The 19,729-nt window shown below is 44.7% G+C and overlaps 3 protein-coding genes across 5 annotated transcripts; 2 read left to right on the forward strand and 1 right to left on the reverse strand.

The window, feature by feature from the left end:
* Window positions 1-176: 176 nt before the first annotated feature.
* LOC112879511 (dihydrofolate synthetase) lies at window positions 177-4,977 on the reverse strand. Its single transcript, XM_025943777.1, has 10 exons — window positions 4,493-4,977; window positions 4,281-4,378; window positions 3,664-3,814; window positions 3,397-3,459; window positions 2,732-2,893; window positions 1,824-2,015; window positions 1,626-1,725; window positions 1,319-1,453; window positions 1,102-1,233; window positions 177-985 (listed from the first exon to the last, which is right to left on the reverse strand). The coding sequence occupies exons 1-10, from the start codon at window positions 4,751-4,753 to the stop codon at window positions 597-599; spliced, it is 1,683 nt and encodes a 560-aa protein (XP_025799562.1). The 5' UTR covers window positions 4,754-4,977; the 3' UTR covers window positions 177-596.
* A 140-nt stretch (window positions 4,978-5,117) lies between these two features.
* LOC112879513 (pentatricopeptide repeat-containing protein PNM1, mitochondrial) lies at window positions 5,118-9,221 on the forward strand. Of its 2 annotated transcripts, none has more exons than XM_025943780.1 (2): window positions 5,118-6,653; window positions 8,833-9,221. In XM_025943780.1, the coding sequence occupies exon 1, from the start codon at window positions 5,187-5,189 to the stop codon at window positions 6,639-6,641; it is 1,455 nt and encodes a 484-aa protein (XP_025799565.1). In that variant the 5' UTR covers window positions 5,118-5,186; the 3' UTR covers window positions 6,642-6,653; window positions 8,833-9,221. The 2 variants fall into 2 exon arrangements, with proteins under 2 accessions (XP_025799565.1, XP_025799564.1); XM_025943779.1 differs by having other exon boundaries at window positions 5,119-6,653; window positions 8,819-9,221.
* Window positions 9,222-11,680: 2,459 nt separating this feature from the next.
* Window positions 11,681-16,789, forward strand: LOC112881814 (probable 6-phosphogluconolactonase 2). 2 transcript variants are annotated; one of them, XM_025946685.1, is made up of 4 exons: window positions 11,681-11,837; window positions 13,923-14,159; window positions 14,254-14,389; window positions 16,024-16,789. In XM_025946685.1, exons 2-4 carry the CDS (start codon window positions 13,975-13,977, stop codon window positions 16,546-16,548), a joined length of 846 nt encoding a protein of 281 aa, XP_025802470.1. In that variant the 5' UTR covers window positions 11,681-11,837; window positions 13,923-13,974; the 3' UTR covers window positions 16,549-16,789. The 2 variants fall into 2 exon arrangements, with proteins under 2 accessions (XP_025802470.1, XP_025802471.1); XM_025946686.1 differs by lacking the exon at window positions 11,681-11,837 and adding an exon at window positions 11,894-12,102.
* The last annotated feature ends 2,940 nt before the right edge of the window (window positions 16,790-19,729 follow it).

The raw sequence follows: 19,729 nt of genomic DNA on the forward strand, positions 1-19,729 counted from the left end.
AAATCTAGTTGATTATTATGGCGGCAATTTTATACTCCATCTATGATCTTAATCGTTTACATGGCTAATTTTTTTTTCAGAACAAGGTTACTTTTTAGAAATGGAGAAAAAAGGTTACTGGTTGTTGAGTAGTAAATCTTCATCCCTACAAGGATGTTGGCACTGTGGTCAACAGGTTGGATTCCCAGCGCTCCTTAAACCTCAAAGGCTCAAAGTCTAAGGATGTCACATGCATGATAGCTGGGCTCACGGAACTGACCATCCGGAAATGCACACGATAGCAAGATCCATCTTGGAATCTCAACAAAAAAAAGAAAGAAAACAACAGGAAAGAGTTGAAGATCTTTTCCATCTCGAATCCTCGGCCAGGAGCAGGCACACGCACCACCACTCCTACTTCACTACTTCAGCACAGCCGTGAACCGATCCATCTGCACCAGCCGTGCGCAGGTACAGCTTCAGGCCTTCAGCACTCAACCAATCTGCACAACCGTGGATCCATCCATCGGTTCATGCCACTCTTCTATAGTTCTACTGGAACAGCTCCCAGTATATGATATCCAATCATTCCTCCAGAACCAGGCAACCAGCATGCGCTAATGCCGCTCCAGATGCTGCAGTACAGATGCAACCAAATGCAGGGAGCCAGTCACGCAGACGAGGCCTGGAGATGGATCGTCACTGCCTCTGCTCTCAAGGATGAGCTGAGAAGCGGCCCTGATCAGATTGCAGGAGAACGGTGTCGTGTCGTCCTGGCACCCAATCATCACCATGGGTTTTCCAGCGAAGCTCGATGAAGATGCAGCCAGGTTTGCAATGCGCTCTTGAGCCTCGGCACCGCTGATGGTGCCGATATCCACACAATTGATGCCCAGGTCACGTGCCGCAGCCATCCATATTTCTTTCAGCAACAGAGCTGGCATGGCGCGGGAGGCACCTCCAGCGATGCTCGCCTCCGTCAGCAACACCACATCTGGCCTTGAACCTGCAGAAAGTTTCAGAAGATTACACAAACTTCAGCACTACTGTTAAATTGTGAGCCAACAAAAACCAATGCGTGTGGGTTTCAAATGCCAAGGAAGGGATGAATCGTCCTCGTACCTGCTAGAAGCTGTTCAGCAAATGCAAAATGCGCCTTGTCATTAGCCATTCCAACAACAAGAGCCAGAGGACCTTCTGGTCTGATACTCTCTATCATGTTTGACAAGGTCTTTGCTGATGCCTCGGTATGGGCTGGAAGATGCTCACAACATCAGCGGATGGCAAAAAACACAATTGAAAAATCCATTGAGGGTACATTATAGTATATAGCACAGACCTCCGTCGATAAGTACGGTGGATGCTCCATCAAGCCCAAGCACCAAGGCTTCCTCTTGTGTAAGAATCTGGCTTCTCCCAGCAAGTTGCGTTTCCTCTAAGCCAGCTTGGATTGAAGCCTCGGAAATATCCCATCCTTAACTTCCCAAATCAGGAATAATAGATCAGCCAGTGCTTGTGGTAAAACAAATAAACAGAGACATGGACAAATAACCAGACAGTGCTTGTGGCATTAAGGCTGAAGTAATTTTGCTTCGATGCAACTGGATGGATGCTCTATCAGCAAATTGTCTTTATAGTATCATTACCTAGGTTACGGAGACATAGTGCTGTGCAAGAAGCTGTAACAGCATTCTGGCGCTGATGATCTCCCAGCAGCTGAAGGTTTACGTCACACAATTCAATGGACTGAAAAGCATAGTTTGCCCTAATTAGTCAGAGGATTTGATAATCAGAGGAACCTATCAATTTCAGATGAAATAGGTGGGGTTCATGATGTAATTCACCAATGGCATATCATTTGAAATCTTGATGCTGATGTCACAGCATTGATATGGCTTTCCATTATCCCAATCTACGCATTTCGTAATACTCTTGATTCCAGGATCACAAGCAGATATCACGGGAGATTGTGTCAAGAATGCTCTGTCACGAATAATTTGCTCAATGTCCGCTGAAAATGGTCCACCAATCACAACCTGAAGAATATTTGATATCCAGGTTACATTTTGTCTAGGTCAGGAAACAAGCTGGAATATGTTTTTTTTAAATAAAAAAAAAACTCAATCTTGGTGTCCTCATTTAGACCATGTATGATATGTTAAAAAATTGAAATATGAACATGTTCTAATGTTTGGAAGGGATTGAGGAAGATAAATAAAGAGATACTGGAAGAGGAAGGGCTCCTAATACTGCCACTCCTTGCATGCAGTGCAATGTTACAAAATCCAAGCTATAATGCTACATCTGTGGTAAACATTGCATAGCACACAACTCAATATTAGGAACTTAAATACCTAATAACTAAAATATTGCTAAAAGAAACAAATTTGAGAATCAATCAGTCTGGGGAAATAATAACTGAATAAGGATCTTCATGTTCAGTCATACTTGTCACATAACATGGCATATTATATGCAAGGATAAAAATATACAACTGGACAAAAGTCTTTTGGAAAGACTCAAGAAAAAGGTAACGTCTTTCTCATGTTACTGAACAAAGTCAAGGACAAGATTCCTACAACAGTGGAACAGGAGTGAGGAGCAGGGCTTGTCATACAAACCATTTAATTCAAGTAAAAATGAAAAAAAAAGAGAAAGACACATTCAAGTTAGCTATAAGCTCAACATACAAACAGGAGCAGCTAGATCTTGGTAGATACGCGTAACGAAAATGATAAGAGAATTACATAACTGGTCGTCCTTGTTTGATGATTCCAGATTTTGCTATTGCTATGCTTTGCAGGGAGCCACCCAATGCAGCCAGATGCTCGCTCCCTACTGTTGTTATGACAGATGCTGCTAATTCAGTACTCTGTATGACATTTGTGGCGTCTCTAGCTCCACCAAGGCCTGCCTAGGAAATAAATAGACAAATGCAAGCGATTACTAAAATCGTTTCTGCAACATGAAAGTTCAGGTTCCGTGTAATTTAGAGTCAACAAGGACAGATGGTGTTAACAATGTGACTCAACTATGATAAGCAAGGCACTTTGCATTCAAGATCAACTGACGGTAAGCTTGTTGTCCTTATTATATTAGAGTGAGATCCATCCAGATGGCAACCATTGGAAGTGCTAGCCAAGAAGAGTTGTTTTAACTTGTTAGCACTATTTCGGTATTTCCTTCAATATCGTATCTCATATGCCACTTGGCTTAATATCTCAAAATAGATTGACTATTCTACATTCCTAGCGGCAAACTCTTGTGACTCTGTTCAGCATAATATTAGTTCATATCCCTATCTAAAATATGGCAGGCCAAGTCATGGCCCTATATGTACCAGCCTTGAAATTTAACAGCGATGAGCACAGAACCTAAGAGGTCATATAAGGCAGTAATAGATGTTCCATAACTTACTTCAACGATGGCGATGTCAACATTTTCTCGTGAGAATAGAAGAAATGAGAGAGCAGTAAAAACCTGCAAAAACATGCAGATAATTCTAAAGTTCATGACTATGATTAGATGAAAGAGAAAACATGAAGAGATTCAATGCCAATGGTATTTGAGTCTACCGGAAAATTCCCATCAACTGTTTGCGATAACTGTTTGCATGTGTAATGGAAAGGACAAAAATTTATCATCCGAAAAAGAGGTAGGCTACATTTTCAATAAATAAACTACCTCAAAATGTGTCAGGGCTCCATTTTCTGATTCTATTGATTCATCAATAGCTTCCTTAGCCTGATCAAAAAGATCACTTAAGAGTCTAACTGGGACAGGTCCTCCATCATTTCCAACAGAAATTCGTTCACGTATCGTTAGAAGATGTGGGCTGCATAGAAAACAGAACTATAAACGATCTACGATAGACGACTACAATTCAAACACTTGACATAGAGCTCAATATGAAAGGATTTGCTCCCTAAGAATTGAATAGGATAGAGCTAAGGCAGAGAAAGATATTTTTTGTATATACATAAGCCTCATTCGATCAAAGCTACTTAAAATATACTAAATATGCTCCTGTGTACCTCTTTGAACTATCAACAGCCTCATCTAGGCTATTTCTCTTTAATATATTTTGTAAATTCAATTTGGTATCTGGTAAAAGTTGACATTAGTTGACAGAGGTTAAAAGCTTAAACCATCTTGTCTATGTAATTATTTCATAAGTACTCACTTATTCCAGCAAAAAATCATGAATCCTTTCGAGTCTGCCTTCCTATCATAGAGGCACCACAAAACTTCTGTCTAACAACTGCATATGATCGACATAGCTGATGATGAGTTCAGATTACCTGGAATAACAGCCCACATTGTAGCCTTGCTCCCTCATGATATTGGACAGGAATGCAGCAGTAGAACCTTTCCCCTTGGTTCCGGCGATATGCACAGCCTACAAACACAACTATTGAGCCCTTGCATTCACTGCACTATCTTTGATGATATCACCCGTTGAAGCCGCAAGGTTTCTGTGTTAGTAAGCGAGATGAGATGACGGGGGCCTCACGGGGAAGTGGGCGTGGGGGTCGCCGAGCCGGCGGAGGAGACGGCGCATGCGGCCTAGGTCGAAACCGTCGTCAGAGTCTGTTCCGGCGCCTCGCGGCACGCCCGAGCGCTCGTAGTTGCGCAGCCGCTCCATGTACTCGAAGAAATCTCCGAGCGGGCCCTCCTCGTCGCCTCCGGCCATTGCCGACAGGCCTCGGCGGCAGCTGCTTCCCCGCAGTATGCCGCGCGGGAGGCGGAGGACGATGGGGAAGCGGCCGAGCATCCGTCGGGGCCGTGCTACGAGCGCGGCGGCGGGAGGCGCCGGAGGGCGCGCGGTCGCAGCCGTGGCGCCTAGATGCGGCGAATCGCTCCCGCGCGCCTCCACTCCTCGCTGCGGGATACAGACGAATGCTGAGCTGTTGCTAGGGCTTGTGCGGAGGATAGGCCTCGGGCCTCCGGCTGAGACGGGAGGTGGGTAGGATGGCGGCGTCGGGGGGCGGGCTGCGGGAGGAGGAGCCGACGAGGGAGCAAAGAGAGAAGATAGGGACAAAACCAGGGGGGTTCTTGATAGATAACGATAATTTTCCATCCCGACCGTCCGATCTCAGATCGGCGCTTGGATTTGCCCTTGGCGCGTTTAGACCTCGGACAGAATAGGCAGCAGAAGCATACCTCCCAAACCCTCCCCCGCTCCCCCCGATCTCCGCCGCTCCAAAATGTGGCGCCGCCACCTCCTCCGCCGCCTCCTCCCGTCTCCGGCCACCGGCGCCGCCGCAGCCACACCCCCTTCGCCCTTCCTGCGCCACCTCTCCACCGCCACCACCCCCGCTCCAACCACCTCCCTCGCATCCTCCCTCGCGGCGGCGCTCGCCGCGCTCTCCACGACCCCGCCGCCCGCCACCACCCCGGACGCCTACTTCTCGCTCCATTTCTCCGACGTGCGCCCCACCAACGCGCTCCTCGTCGAGGCGCTCGCGCTCTCCCCTCCCGCCTCATCGCGCGCCGCCGCCGACCTCTTCCGCTTCCTCGTCCGCCGCCGCTCGCTCCACCCCTCCGACGGCGCGCTCGCGCCCGTCGTCCGGCACCTCGCGCGCCGCCGCGACTTCCCCGCCGTGCGCGCTCTCATCCAGGAGTTCCCCACCGCGCTCGGGCCCGCCACGCTCGACGCTTACCTCCACCAGCTCGCCAGAGCCGGCCGCCCCACGGATGCCGTCAAGGTGTTCGACGAATTGCCCGAGCAGCTCCGTAACCGCGAGGCGCTCACTTCGCTGGTCTCCTCGCTTTCTGCTGAAGGCTTCCCTTCGCACGCAGAGCGTGCTACCAAGAAGGTCGCCAATGAGATCTTCCCGGATGACAATATCTGCACTTTGCTGGTATCTGGATATGCCAATGCTGGAAAGCTCGACCATGCACTGAGGTTGATTGGTGAGACACGGCGTGGTGGGTTTCAGCCAGGGTTGGATGGATACAATGCTGTTCTTGATTGTGTTTGCCGGCTCTGCCGCAAGAAGGACCCGCTGAGGATGTCAGTGGAAGCGGAGAAGTTCTTAGTTGACATGGAGGCCAATGGCATTCCTCGGGATGCAGGGACATTTCGGGTGCTGATCACAAATCTTTGCAAGATCCGCAAGACGGAGGATGCCATGAATCTCTTCCGCCGTATGGGTGAGTGGGGATGCTCACCGGATGCTGACACGTACTTGGTGCTCATCAGGAGCTTGTACCAAGCTGCTCGGATTTCAGAGGGGGACGAGATGATGACATGGATGCGGTCTGCCGGATTTGGAGATAAACTTGATAGGAAGGCATATTATGGATTCATCAAGATCTTGTGTGGGATTGAGAGGGTTGAGCATGCGGTCAAGGTATTCCGTATGATGAAAGGATATGGGCATGCTCCTGGAGTGAAGTCGTATAGCTTGCTGATTGAGAACCTGACTAGGCACAATTTAGGGGATCGTGCAAATGCACTGTTCAGGGAGGCAGTTGCACGTGGTGTAACTGTGGCACCGGGAGAGTATAAGACTGAAAAGAGGTTTGTGAAGGCAAAGAAGGAGAAGAAGGTGAAGAAGAGGCTCACTTTGCCGGAGAAGATGAGATTGAAGAGCAAGAGGCTATACAAGCTCAGAAGGAGCTTTGTCAAGGAGCCCATTCGTCGAATCGGGGTTTAAGCAAAATTTTGGGTAATTTTTTTAGTCATGCTGCTTTTGTTACTCTTTTCATAATCCTATCTTTGCTTAAGCATTTTCTGTGTGGATGGTGATAGTTCTGAGAACCAATCTGTTGTTTTATGTTAGTTATTTATCCTGCAATGTATCTTACTGCATCGCACTTAAAACTATGAAAGCACAATCAAATATTATTTTTCCGATTTTTCCTGTATGCAGTTTCAGTACTATGTTTAGAATCTACTCTTTTGTGCCATCCTACTTAAAGGCGGTTGTCAAAAGCCTCGTTTCTTTATGAATGTGTGGAAAACAAACTCTTAAGGATAAGTTTGCTAATTGGTGCATGGATATGATACTGAATAAGCTATTAAGTCAAGATTTATAGGCAGGAAGAATTTTTTGGAACCAGGGAAGTTAGCAAGTACTGTCCCAAAGCAGCAGGTAGTTTCGCATGAGTTTGATTGCACAACTCATCTCATTTCTCTGATCAGTTACCAGTACATCAGCCATTGGTTCCCAATAATTGGTACATGAGTCAGAGCCTTAGCAAATTTGGTATCCTAACATTGTTTAGTCACCTGAAGCAGTTGCATAGATAAGTTACTTTAAATTTTTCCACATTCAAAATGACTTATGGTTAAGTGCAGATATTTGATAAAATAAATTCCTGAAATTTCATGAATGGCAAGGTGCACTACTTATGAATAAAAATTCCTGAATCTACTCTTTTTAAGGACTGTGGGTACATGCAAATATAAAAACATTTGAAAATACAAAAGGAACTAAACTTGCTTCATTGTTCCTTATCCAAGGTTATCATGCCTCTCTGCCTGCAAAAGGCCAGCACAAACTGGAATAGTCTTACTCATTTTCATTTTCCTGCAGTCTAATTTGCGCTGAAAATCATTTTACATCATAGCAACTCCACGGCTACATTTTTAAAATCAGTTTGTTTGACATATGTGGCATTAGTTCCAGTTAGGAACCTTTCCCTATGAAACAAAATTAGCCACTGTGCTCAAGTCCATGCTCTGAGCTGTGAAATACATACTCTGAATGATTCCTGTTATGTGTAGCCAAGGCCCAAGGTTGCTCTGACACATAAAGTTTAATCCTGCTGGTGTTCTGATACATATAAGCATGAACGGAGCATATTCCAATATTCAATATGGTAGGAATGCTAACCTGTTTCCAGTTTTTTAAGTTCCCCTTTGTCACCGGAGCATATTCTGACCTAGGTGTTTAGAGTGTACTGAGCCCCACCACTACATGTAGGTCCAACTTCCAGTATTGTATCATATCATGAGCTTGACTTAACAAACCTGGCTTCTCACCATCCAAGCTAGTGCTTCTCACTAAATTAGCCACTGTGCTCAAGTCCATGCTCTGAGCTGTGAAATACATACTCTGAATGATTCCTGTTATGTGTAGCCAAGGCCCAAGGTTGCTCTGACACATAAAGTTTAATCCTGCTGGTGTTCTGATACATATAAGCATGAACGGAGCATATTCCAATATTCAATATGGTAGGAATGCTAACCTGTTTCCAGTTTTTTAAGTTCCCCTTTGTCACCGGAGCATATTCTGACCTAGGTGTTTAGAGTGTACTGAGCCCCACCACTACATGTAGGTCCAACTTCCAGTATTGTATCATATCATGAGCTTGACTTAACAAACCTGGCTTCTCACCATCCAAGCTAGTGCTTCTCACTAACTTAACCATCATATTTGGATGAGAGACATCTTTAGTATTGAACATATGGAATATGCTCTGGTTATGTGGCATGTTCCTTGACCTTAACTCTATGTATTCTTTATGGGAATTCTAAAGTGTTGAACATAATCACCATGTTTATGAAGTTGCGAGTTCTCAACTCATATGTGTGACTATATTTGATAGAGACACCACTACTGTATGCCCGCCAGTAGCTGAAGTTACAAGATAAATGAGATCATACTGTACTAGAAGCTAATATCATTATCTAGGGATTTTCCCTATGATCTCATCTGTCTGATTCAAGTTTTACGTATGATTTTATTCGCCACAACAAAAAGTTTTGCAGCATTGCATGGGGAAATTAAGGATTTAAAAGTTTGTCCTATGTACTTAATATGATTTTCTTAGAAACTACATACACCTTTCTGCAATTGTGTTCCTAATGTTTGTAATTATGCATCAGTTTGGTTGTAGCAGATGGCCATGGGAGTGAAACATCATCGGGAGTTAGATTTGTAATCCAGAAGATCAGAAAATTGTTGCCCTTGACTGGTGCCTGCCATTGTGACTGGCTATTCAACAGTAATGTTTTCCAATGTAAGGGCTACGTATGGTTTTATGTTTCAGTTGATGGTCTGGTGGCTCTGGTGATGTTTGGTGCAACTCCTTGCATTTCATTAGCCTAAATAATGTACTATTTCACTTCTTTTTATTTACCCTTCTGGTAATGTTCTGTACACCTTAGTTTTTCATAGAAAGCATTGGAAATCTGCAACAACCGTATGCCCAAATCTAACTGTACCATCTCTTGCTAAAGAACGGTTACTGTTTCCCCTTTTTTTTATGCGTGGAAATGTGTTTTCCAATGTACTCGAGTGCCTGAGCTTCGACATGAACATCACCTGTTTTCACTCACTGCAAATTGCTATGTTCTACACACTGCTTGATTTCTGCACGTCACGTCAGAGTTTAGGTCTCGGCAATTGGGGGTTGCACTGCCGGTACCGGGATGAGCAGGAACAGCGGAAGAGATCACGGTGCACTCATGCAGAGACCCGTCCTTTTCCAGATTTCCATCAGGTAGGTATGACTTATTTTTTTCTATGCAACTTTATACACCTGGTTTGCGTGCCACTGGTTCCTCTTTTCTTGAGCTCTCATTTCGTAAACCAATCTCGGATCAAGCTGGTATCATCCACACCATTACAGAGGGTTGCTCTTTTTGAAAGAAACTCACACACACTTGAGATAACATAAAATATGGGCCTCTGGGACCCTTTGCCCCTTGTCTCCATTGGCACAGCCTGATCTCTGTTGCACCCAGAACCAGCAAGCGCTTCACTTCAATGAGTGGCAACCGAAAAGGATGTGTGCAAAAGACTAGCAAAATAAAAAAAAAAGTGCTTTCCATCTGATAAAAACTTAAATAACCAACATGTCTCTATCGAAATTCTTGTGAGGCATCTTTCACCGTTGTGCGATCTAAAAATCCCTGAGAAATGCAAGGTGCTGCAGCGAAGAACTGTGCTCCTGGTTAACTATGCAAATCTAGGTGAGGTGGTAAAGAGTTCCTGTGTGCCCAACTTTGTCGATTTTGTAGACGCCGCAGTGAGGATTTTGACAGGCGACCAACCTTGGACGCTGCCCATTGATGCCCCCGGCGCCACTTCCACAGCCCAAATCCAGGCAGCCGTTTCCTGTGCATAAATGGGCAGCAGTAGAGCTGAGAGCGATGGATATGGCCGTGAATTATTGGGGGTCACACATCATATCCTTTCCAACGCGATCCCCCTTATCAGAAACCGGCTCTCTCTCTGCGTGCCCTGACCTAAAACATGGCCTGATTCGCCGCTATCTTGTTGGTTCTCCGTTTGGGTTGGGTGGTGATCGGTGTCTGGTTGTTGAGCTTCCAAGAATTAGAGTTGCATTTGCCTTGGAAATTTGTGGCCTTTCCGGCACTGCCACTGAGGAAGCCAACCGATGGCTGTCCCCCATCAGATGGATGGGAGGTGACCGTTTTTCATGCTGTAAACTACGCGGCTGGTACACGCAAGCCTGAGAATGACACGTCGGTCCAGTTCTTCACCTGTTCACCTGCAAGTCCTGATTGGTGGAGCCATGCAGGCTAGAGGAATGCTAGCTCGTGCGTCAGAAACAGTGGACAACTTGGAATGATTTGTGTTTTCTTGATTCCCAGACTGTCCATTGGTGACGAGTAAGAGCCTGTTTGGTTTGCACTTGTTTATGTTTAGGGATTTAACTTGCTTATGTTCAGGGATTTAAGTTTAGTTTCAATAAATTTTTAAAATGCTAAACATGATGACTTATTGAGACTAAAAGTCCATAAGTCTACATCTATAATAAGTCTTAAAGTTGTAATTTATGGAAGCTAAAAGATGCTTTTGATACGGTACCTTTCATTTATTGCTGCCCCAACCCCTCTCCCGCATTCACATTAAATAATCAGAGATATAAAGGTCTTTGCATAATTATTAAATGACTTTAGTCTCTACAACCAAACAGGAGCAGGATGGGATTTAAATTTAATCCTTAGAGGAACCAAACATAGCCTAAGTTTGTGGCGGTACGCCGGTACATGTAAAAGGATCTGGTCTTTCAAAAAATCATGTAAAAGGACCCTAATTTGAGGATAAAGATCAGAGGCCTCGTGATCATCAACTCACCTGAAATACACAAGCAAGTACTACTACCTGCAAATTGCAACTGATGCACCCTTATCTATTCCCCTTTCTGAGATCAAATTCGAGGCGAGGTAGGTTAGGCAATTGGCACGCAGGCACAACTGCTCGTTGCACTTTGGGATCACGTAACGAGCGGGTCACATTTGTTCCACTAGCAACGTTTAAAGATATGGGGTAGGGTAGCATCAAAGGCACTGGACCTCCCTCCATGGTCCTTGGTCCATGCTATCTGCAATGGCTCTTCGCCATCCTCTGCGTCAGTTGCAGATGAAGACAGCAGCTCAATCGTTTTCTCCAAAAAGATGAGGAGGACCGCAGGCGCCCCCTGCAACTTGCGTGATTTTAATCGGCTCGATGCCAACTGACAAAGCCCTTCCTCTACCCCCGGTAGATTCCGTTACTGAAACCCACTAATTTCCCAATGCTGTCTGCTGATGAACGGGATTGACAGTTACTACATGGATGTTTACAGGAAGCTCAAGGGGTAATCCACACGTAACAGGAGATGAAACGACGAGGCTGGCAGGTAGGGAAGCGGGTGTAGCGATAAGGAGGAGAGGGCAGCCGCACGTGCGCGGCAGCTCGACAGATGGACGCAACCAAAATTTAATCCCCCGGGAACAGAAGGATAAAGCCACATCTGCAGTGGAGTAGGGACTTCGCAGGCCCAGAGGAAAAGGGCGGAGGAGATGGAATAAAAAAAGAGAGAGCAGGAGGAGCGCGCACACAACAAGCAAAGGCAGAGAAGTGCAGAGGAAAATTCATTCAGATCAAACCAAGGTGTCGTCTTCCTCCTCCTCCTCCTCCTCCTCCTGATGTCGAGCCCACCCCGGATTTTCCTTTTCTGGTTTTAATATTTATCGCCAGCAATTCTTCTGTACGCAATACGTTGAGGGAAAAGATCGTACGCATGTATGCATATGTGTGTGTGTGTGTGTGTCTGCGCTTCCTTGCTTCCCCTGGCTTCTTTTATTCCCCCTCCTTTGTTCGCTTGCGGCTTTGGGACAGGAGGAGGCGGGGCAGGGCGAGTGAATGCACTGTTCCGGTGAGTTCTTGGAACCCGACCCGGCTCTTCTTGATCCGTTTCCGCTCCCGTGATCTTAGGGTTGGTTCTTGGTTTGGGCGCTACTCGGGGTGGGGGCGATTTATCCGGCGTGCAGCCGCCGTGAACTGGAATTCTTCCTCTTCCTCGTCAAGCTCGTGCTGTTCTTGACGGATCGTGTTTTCTTGGCACTGCCTGATCCTGATAGAACATTGGTAGGGAAATGCGGCCGAATCGTTTGCTGATTCATGGAGTGCGGTTTTGTTGCTGGTAGGGGTTTTAGGTAATGCGGCTTGGTGCGCGTTCTGGTCGATCGGAGGTTGGATATTTTTTTTTTCGTGAGGCGGAATTGCGCGTTCATCCGGCTGGTTTTGTCCGAGCAGCAATGGTGCGCCCGCCATGGCCTTATCCAATTTCTTTTGGGTTCTTTTCCTCGGGAGAAAGTACGCGAGCAATGGGGCCAGAGGCAGCAGCTTTTTTCAGTCTTCAGCATCTACTGCAATGGATTGTTCCCCCGCAGTGCTTCTGCTTCTTTTTCACTTTTTATTAGCAGTAAAGTAGTATTTGAGTGCTTTTGTTGGGATTGAAAAAAAAAAGAGGATTGGAATCTTTGAAGTTCTCAACTCAAATGATGGCAGCTAGAGCTTTCAGTTGCAACTGTCCGTTCCTTATTGCTAGTCACTAAGTTCTGGTCCAGAGCTCTTTCAGCTTTCTCCATTCCTTCAGAGAACAAGAAAGGCAGTTTCTGCTCTTTTATTCGTAATTTTGTGTTCTTTGAGTATGTGTTATTGCTTGTATGTGAATCCTGTGTGTAATGCTTATAACTCTCTGTCTGCTGTGCAATTTTCCCTCTGTATTTAGTATGAGACCTTTAGAGCTTCAGTTTTAATCTGTGCTTTGAACTTAATAAAGCTTAGTTTTGTAGTCTTACTGCCTCAGATTGAGTTATGCAATTGGCTTTGGAGCCTTTGGCTCATAAGAGGCAATTTGCAGGTGTATATTGAATAGGTCGTTTTGCTGAGATGTTCATGATCTTATTTGTGTGATATGTGTGATACCTGTTTTACTCGTTCATCCATGACTAGGATTGGGTTTCAGGCTTAGCTAACGTGCAATAGGTAGCCAGCAAGACTTCCATATACAGCAATAGGAGACTTCCCTTCCCTTAAAATTTATACAGAAATGTCAAAGCTATAATTAATTTTGGCAATACTAGACCCCCCAAGTTTTATCTTCTTTCTTATGGGCTAACCAATCCAGCTAGATTTCTGTCACAATCATATTACACATGCAAATTTATGATCCCCAAATTGACGTGATGCAATCATACATGTTCAGTTTTTTCCTAGAATACTTATTCCTTTTGGATGTTTGGTCAAGTTCTACAAAATGTAAGAGTAGCTTTTTAAGCATTTACAACTAGCAAGTTGGTGTTATAGTTTTTGGTTGTGCTCGAAATGTTTTGAAGAGAAAAATAACTTGCATAATGGTAACATATTAAACAATGGAGCAAAAGGAACCAGCAACCAGTTTCTAGATGCATGTATGCTACTAGTTTCCTCTATTGTTTTTCTCCTGAACTTAGTAGATTGTCCTCCTTTTTCTAACATTTTGGCCCCTTCCTTGCCAGAAACAATAAACAAAATGGTTTTTGTGTTGGGACTGTTAGAGACTATGGATGACCATAATATTACGACTTCTATCGTAGATATTATAGTACAAGTTAGTCTGCATTTTGCAAGATTTCATATATTCTAATGTTAATTAGATCATTTCTTCTGAATCTACTTGTGTTTTTAATTTGCTGCTACTTGTTTCTGCAGGAGTATTTTGGTGCAACAGTAACTTGATATAGAGTTCAAGACCAAAGAAGCAATGGAAAGGGAACCAGCTACCGCATATGAGCCAAAAAGGAACAGTGAAATAAGGATTTTTGAGAGTTTAGATGAGATTTCAACAGATCTGGCTGAGTATATCTCACAAATTTCAGAAATTTCTGTCAAAGAAAGGGGATACTTTGCTATTGCCCTATCTGGAGGTCCCCTAGTCAGTTTTTTGGGGTAACTACCCTATGATCTTTTTAATAATTATGCACAAGAATTGTAAACACAGTTCACATTCCTATATCTGAACTTTATCTCTTTCAACTACAAGGAAACTTTGTGAAGCCCCATACAACAAGACCCTGGATTGGTCCAAATGGTACATCTTCTGGTCTGATGAACGTGCTGTTGCAAAGAACCACGCAGAGAGTAACTATAAGCTAACAAAAGAAGGATTCCTCACAAAGGTATGCGCACTGAATAAACCTTTCTTTTCTGTTCTGCAGGGCAGCCTAACATAGACTTATGCACAGATTCAATGTTTTGTTTACTAAGATTTTCTTATTCTGTATTAAATTTGTTGATGTCTGTCACCTACTTTCTGCTTCCTTGAAAAATGAGTTGATATGGATTCTTTTATTTATTGTTCCGTACCAACCAGATGGTGGTTGTATCTTTCAGGAGATCCTCTATACTGATGGTTCTCCTTGTTGCTTCCACTAATGATATTTATCCCTCTGCATACCTAAACAATGAAAAGTTTATTCCCCGAAATAAGACGTCAACAAACTCTTACATACAAGTTTTCATTCTCTATCGGTGGTGTGTACTGCATGTTATGAAATACTACCTTAGAAATTTTATTAGCACGGTGCTAAATGGACTATCTAGGTTTGTATGACTGACCTGTGGCTTTCTGATGTTTTTTCATTTTTCTTTTCGTGTTTAAACCAAATGTTAGGAGTATATGGTACTTCCATTTCAGGCTTCCAAGCAACAAGGCTTAACATTAATCATTCAGAGGACCAGCCAGTGCAAGACGTAGATAATCAAGAATCCCCCAATCCCCTGTTCTTTATTGCAATGATTTGTTTAAAGAAAGAGCAGGTCAAGAGTAGTGGTATATATTAGCCCAAAATCTATGTTGCTAACATTCAGTCTCCTGTCGTCGTTCTCATATGGCCATGTCCATTTTCCTTTACTGATACAATAAAAAATGTTAATGCTAATTGAAAGTAGAGCACCTTGTTAGGTAGATTTTACACCTTACACTCTTAACTGTTGGTCTAGATGGGTGCTACACCTTATCATTTGATGTGTCATGTTCTGGTAGTCTGATATTTTCAGACTTCAGATAATGCTATATCCTGTGCCAACTTGGGGGTGGGGGACCGATTAAGGCTGCCTAACTACTGACTTAATAGTTCCATGTTCCAGCTACTCCGGAAGTGCCCAGTACCAACCACAGTCCACACATTTTTCATAGCTACCGATCATTGCCCATATTCAGAATAAAAACTTATTTAAATGGTTTCTTATTGCAACAGAATAACTGCTCTTGCTCCTTGCACCAGTCTCATTACGTGTGTAGATTTCTTGGTTCTGTTTTTCTAGTCTAGAATATTACTCAGTTCGATCATAACAAAATTTCAGTAGAAAATTTTTGTTGATCTTCTTCTTGCTATTGTCCTTATCCTATTATTTTTTCTAGTTTGTGGCCCATTTAAATATCGTGGGGGCACAGAAGACTCTTATAGGTGTCTAAAAGCCTTAACAGCCTTAACAAAACCACAACATTCTCTGCTCTGCTGGTGTTACTGTTGCATGAGATTTTTTTCCGAGCATGCCATGTTCTTGTGTGTGGAGTCTTTGATTATACGTATCTGTTCCATGTTATCCCAATTTTTACCATTTCAGTTTGCACTGATTCCATGTTTAGCTTATTTTGGCACCAAGAAGCAAATAACTGAATAAGATATAGCTGTTGGTGTCGCATTTATGATGGTTGACTTTGCTGCTGCACATCATGGGTTAGCACCTTTGGCGATGCATTATTTTGCCCAGTTAACTAACTATTTGATGTATTTGAATTGTCATATAGGTACCTATTCTTAATGGCCATGTCTACTCCATAAATGACAATGCCACAGTGGAGGATGCAGCAAAAGACTACGAGTTCGTCATCAGGCAGCTGGTCAAGGTCCGCACAATCGGCGTATCAGAGAGCAACGACTGCCCCAAGTTTGATCTCATCCTCCTTGACATGGGCTCTGATGGCCATGTGGCCTCCCTGTTCCCTAACCACCCTGCCCTTGAGCTGAAAGACGACTGGGTCACCTACATCACTGACTCCCCGCAGCCTCCACCTGAAAGGATCACCTTCACTCTCCCAGTAATCAACTCGGCGTCCAACATAGCAATAGTGGCTACTGGTGACGACAAGGCGAAGGCCATGCACTTAGCAGTTTCTGACGGCACTGAAGGTCCTGAGGCCCCCGCATCGCTGCCTGCAAGAATGGTCAAGCCAACAGACGGGAAGCTGGTGTGGTTCCTGGACAAGGCTGCAGCATCATCCCTTGAGGCCGAGAACGGCGGCGACGCCTCCTACGAGCATCACGAGTACTGACTCCGAAGATCCAAGGGTTGTTTTGCCGTGACGAGTGGAGGCGTGTAAGTAGGCGGTGGGATGTGATGGAAGATGCTCGCTTCCTCGTTTTAGCTCGATATACTTGTAGTCTTGGCATTAATGTTGTCCGAGTGTCCAGCTCCGGGAAATGAAAAACTGCCCCTTGGTCCTTTTGCAATGAGAGGTGATTTAGAGCTAAGAAATGTGTATGCGATGTCGAGAGCGGTTTTTAACTGCGGTCGTACTGTGCTATGCGCTGCATTCTATTGCTATCTAATTGAAGTTGGATTCTTTAATATGTTGGTTTTGCTCTCGTGCATAGCACTCTTCTGAATATGCTTGAATCCGTACCCACGACGACCTGGAGACACGGAAATTCACTGCCTGATATGGGCTCAGTAGGTTGTTTCTGAAACATGATCGTGTGCAGTTTTCTCACCCTGTAGCGTGTTTCAGCACGATTTGAATCACCCAATGCTCATTATGGTTGACGTGAGGGCACTTCTCTGTTCTACAATTTCCAAGCTGCTGAACGCTTACGGCTATAGCATTGCAGTTCTTGGGCAATCTGGCACTCTGCCTGCATACACTTGTGATTGATGTGCCCGGCTGCACACGTCTCATGCGTCGGCGCAATAAAAGTCATGTTCGAGGTACTTTTGTCCTGCAAATATTACAGCTTCAGAAATAAAATTCAGACTTGAGATAGCATGGTTACCTCAGCAAGGAAAATACGTTGAATTTTTCCTACTCTTGTTTGCTTGATTCATAAAGTAGAAATTGACCCAGTACGCGACAACACAAGCCATCACATATTTGAAATCTATTGTATGCATCTCCAAGGGGATATTCAGAGCTAATTTTCAATAATTCAGAGCATTGGTGTTCTCTTTCAGAGAGAATTTATAAATATAAATATGAAGATTGTAAAGGAGTACATGCATGTGGCCTGGTTCCTCCACTGCTTGCAGTAGATGAATGCATGGCTTAGCGTAGACCTGCAAATGCAATCAACTGATGAACCTTACTCTTATCTGAAGCTTAAGAGAAACAGAGGAAACTTTATAGCACACGAGTCAGAACTGGTGAATTTGCTCATATAGGTAAACCAGCAGTATATTGCTGAGTATTGGATGCAATTAGCATACCTACACAGTGACCTCCAAATTGGCATTGCTATCTAAGCTGGGCTCCTAGCTGTTGTTGCTCCATATTATATGGTTCCTCATAAACTCAGGAAATTAAGCAACGGCAAAACAAAACCTCATTTTGCAGAACCATTCATAGCACTGTTGCCGAGGACATGAGATGTTTGAGAGTTTTTTACAAAGAATTGTAAAGAAGAGCAGTTAAATTAACAGAGCCAGCATTTTTATCCAACCTTGCTTCAGTTATGGAGCCTTACCTGAGAGATAGTCTCATGAAGTTGAACCATTTTTTTGCCTCAAATAACATAAACAAACTTCATGTTCAAAAGTCAAGTCTAAAGAAAACCTTAAAAGTTCATGAATCTCTTACGCACCATTAGTATAGGCCAATGGAACTAACGAAAATAATTATGGTAAACTTGCATTAGTCAAACCACCTCTCACCAAGCACATAAGCTGTATGAATTATCTGGGCACAAACCCAGGCCCCGTTTAGATCACTTCAAAGTTCCAAATTTTTACACTCTCTCTCCATCACATCAATTTTGGGACACATGCATGGAGCAGTAAATGTATGTAAAAAAAATAACTAATTGCACAGTTTAATTGTACATCACGAGACGAATCTTTTAAGCCTAGTTAGACCATGATTAGATAAAATTTGTCAAATACAAACGAAAACGCTACAGTAGCAAAAAGTTCCAAATGTTATAAAAAGTTGCGATCTAAACGAGGCCCCAGTATGGTTCCTAGGCAATATTCAAAACGGATTGCATATGCATCTCACTGCAAAAGGCTTTGATGTAGGCAGTTTACGCGATATCATTCTAAACATGCTTTATATATAATTACATATCAGTGCTCACCATGATGTGCTTATCGAAGTAAATCCACATGCTTCCAGAAAACAGCACTACTAGATGCACACATACGGCACTCGATTGATCACACAATATACCACTCATCACCAGTAGATTCAGTACCTCATGAGCTGATGCATGGAGCTCCCAGTCCCAGCTGACCGATGACAAGCTATGCTTAATTGCTTAAAATCTGCCTTGGCCCCACACGTCAGTCTGTCCTGCAGTAACCGACATGGGCCCGCGTGCCCTCGCCAGGCTGGCTATTTCAGATCACGCCGCGAAGGGAAGGCGTCGGAAGCAAATCGTCGAACACCTACCGCGGAATTCGCAGAGTGCGCAACTCATTGGATGACTTAGTTGCCATTTTATCTGTTCCCAAAATCTGACCTAGGATGATCAGTTCCAGAATGCCCAACTCCTGAAATGTGCGGTGTTCAGCCAAAAATTGAGATCCTAATCCATATCTCGTATGCTGGTTGATGCTGGCATTCTCGTTTCAGCATGAACTGGTCCGAAAGCGGAAGGTGCAGACCACGAGCTCCCAGCCCCAGCCCAGGAAACTGCGCGGCTCATCCGGGGCACGAGAATCGCCATGGTGGCCCCACGAATACGACAGCGCGCGAGGTTCAGGGCCGCCGAAACCCATGCGGGTCCGGTCGGGGCATCGGCCGGACCGGCGACGAAGCGATCGCGTGCCATGGCGGACGGCAGCCACCGCGCCCTCCCGCCCGGGCATGCGAAGCGGCGGAGCGCATCCGCTGCGTGCTTCCGTGGAGTGGTTGAGGACGTCGGCGAGGTAGTCTTCCCAGCTACGGCGGCCGTCGGCGACGGAAGGGATCGTCGGGAACGCCAGATGTAGTTACGGAGATTTGTCAAACATGGAGGGGTGTATTTGAAAGTACTGGGTCTGAAATCGGGGTGTTTTTAAAAAATATCGGATCGCGGTTAGTAATCGCGATCCGAAATCGGATCGCGATTGATAATCAGGAGTTATATTGCAATTATCAGGGGCTAAACTGTAAAATCGTCTGGGCGGCGGCATGGCAGCCGACGAGGCCGTATCGCCACCGCCGGCTCGCCGCCGACCCCGTTTCCGCACACCACCGCGACCGAGAGCGTCCATCCGCGCCGCCCTTCTTGCATTGTTTGCCTCATCGCCATGCCCCGACC

The sequence above is a fragment of the Panicum hallii genome, chromosome 2, assembly GCF_002211085.1.
Source record: "Panicum hallii strain FIL2 chromosome 2, PHallii_v3.1, whole genome shotgun sequence".
Classification (NCBI taxonomy): domain Eukaryota; kingdom Viridiplantae; phylum Streptophyta; class Magnoliopsida; order Poales; family Poaceae; genus Panicum; species Panicum hallii.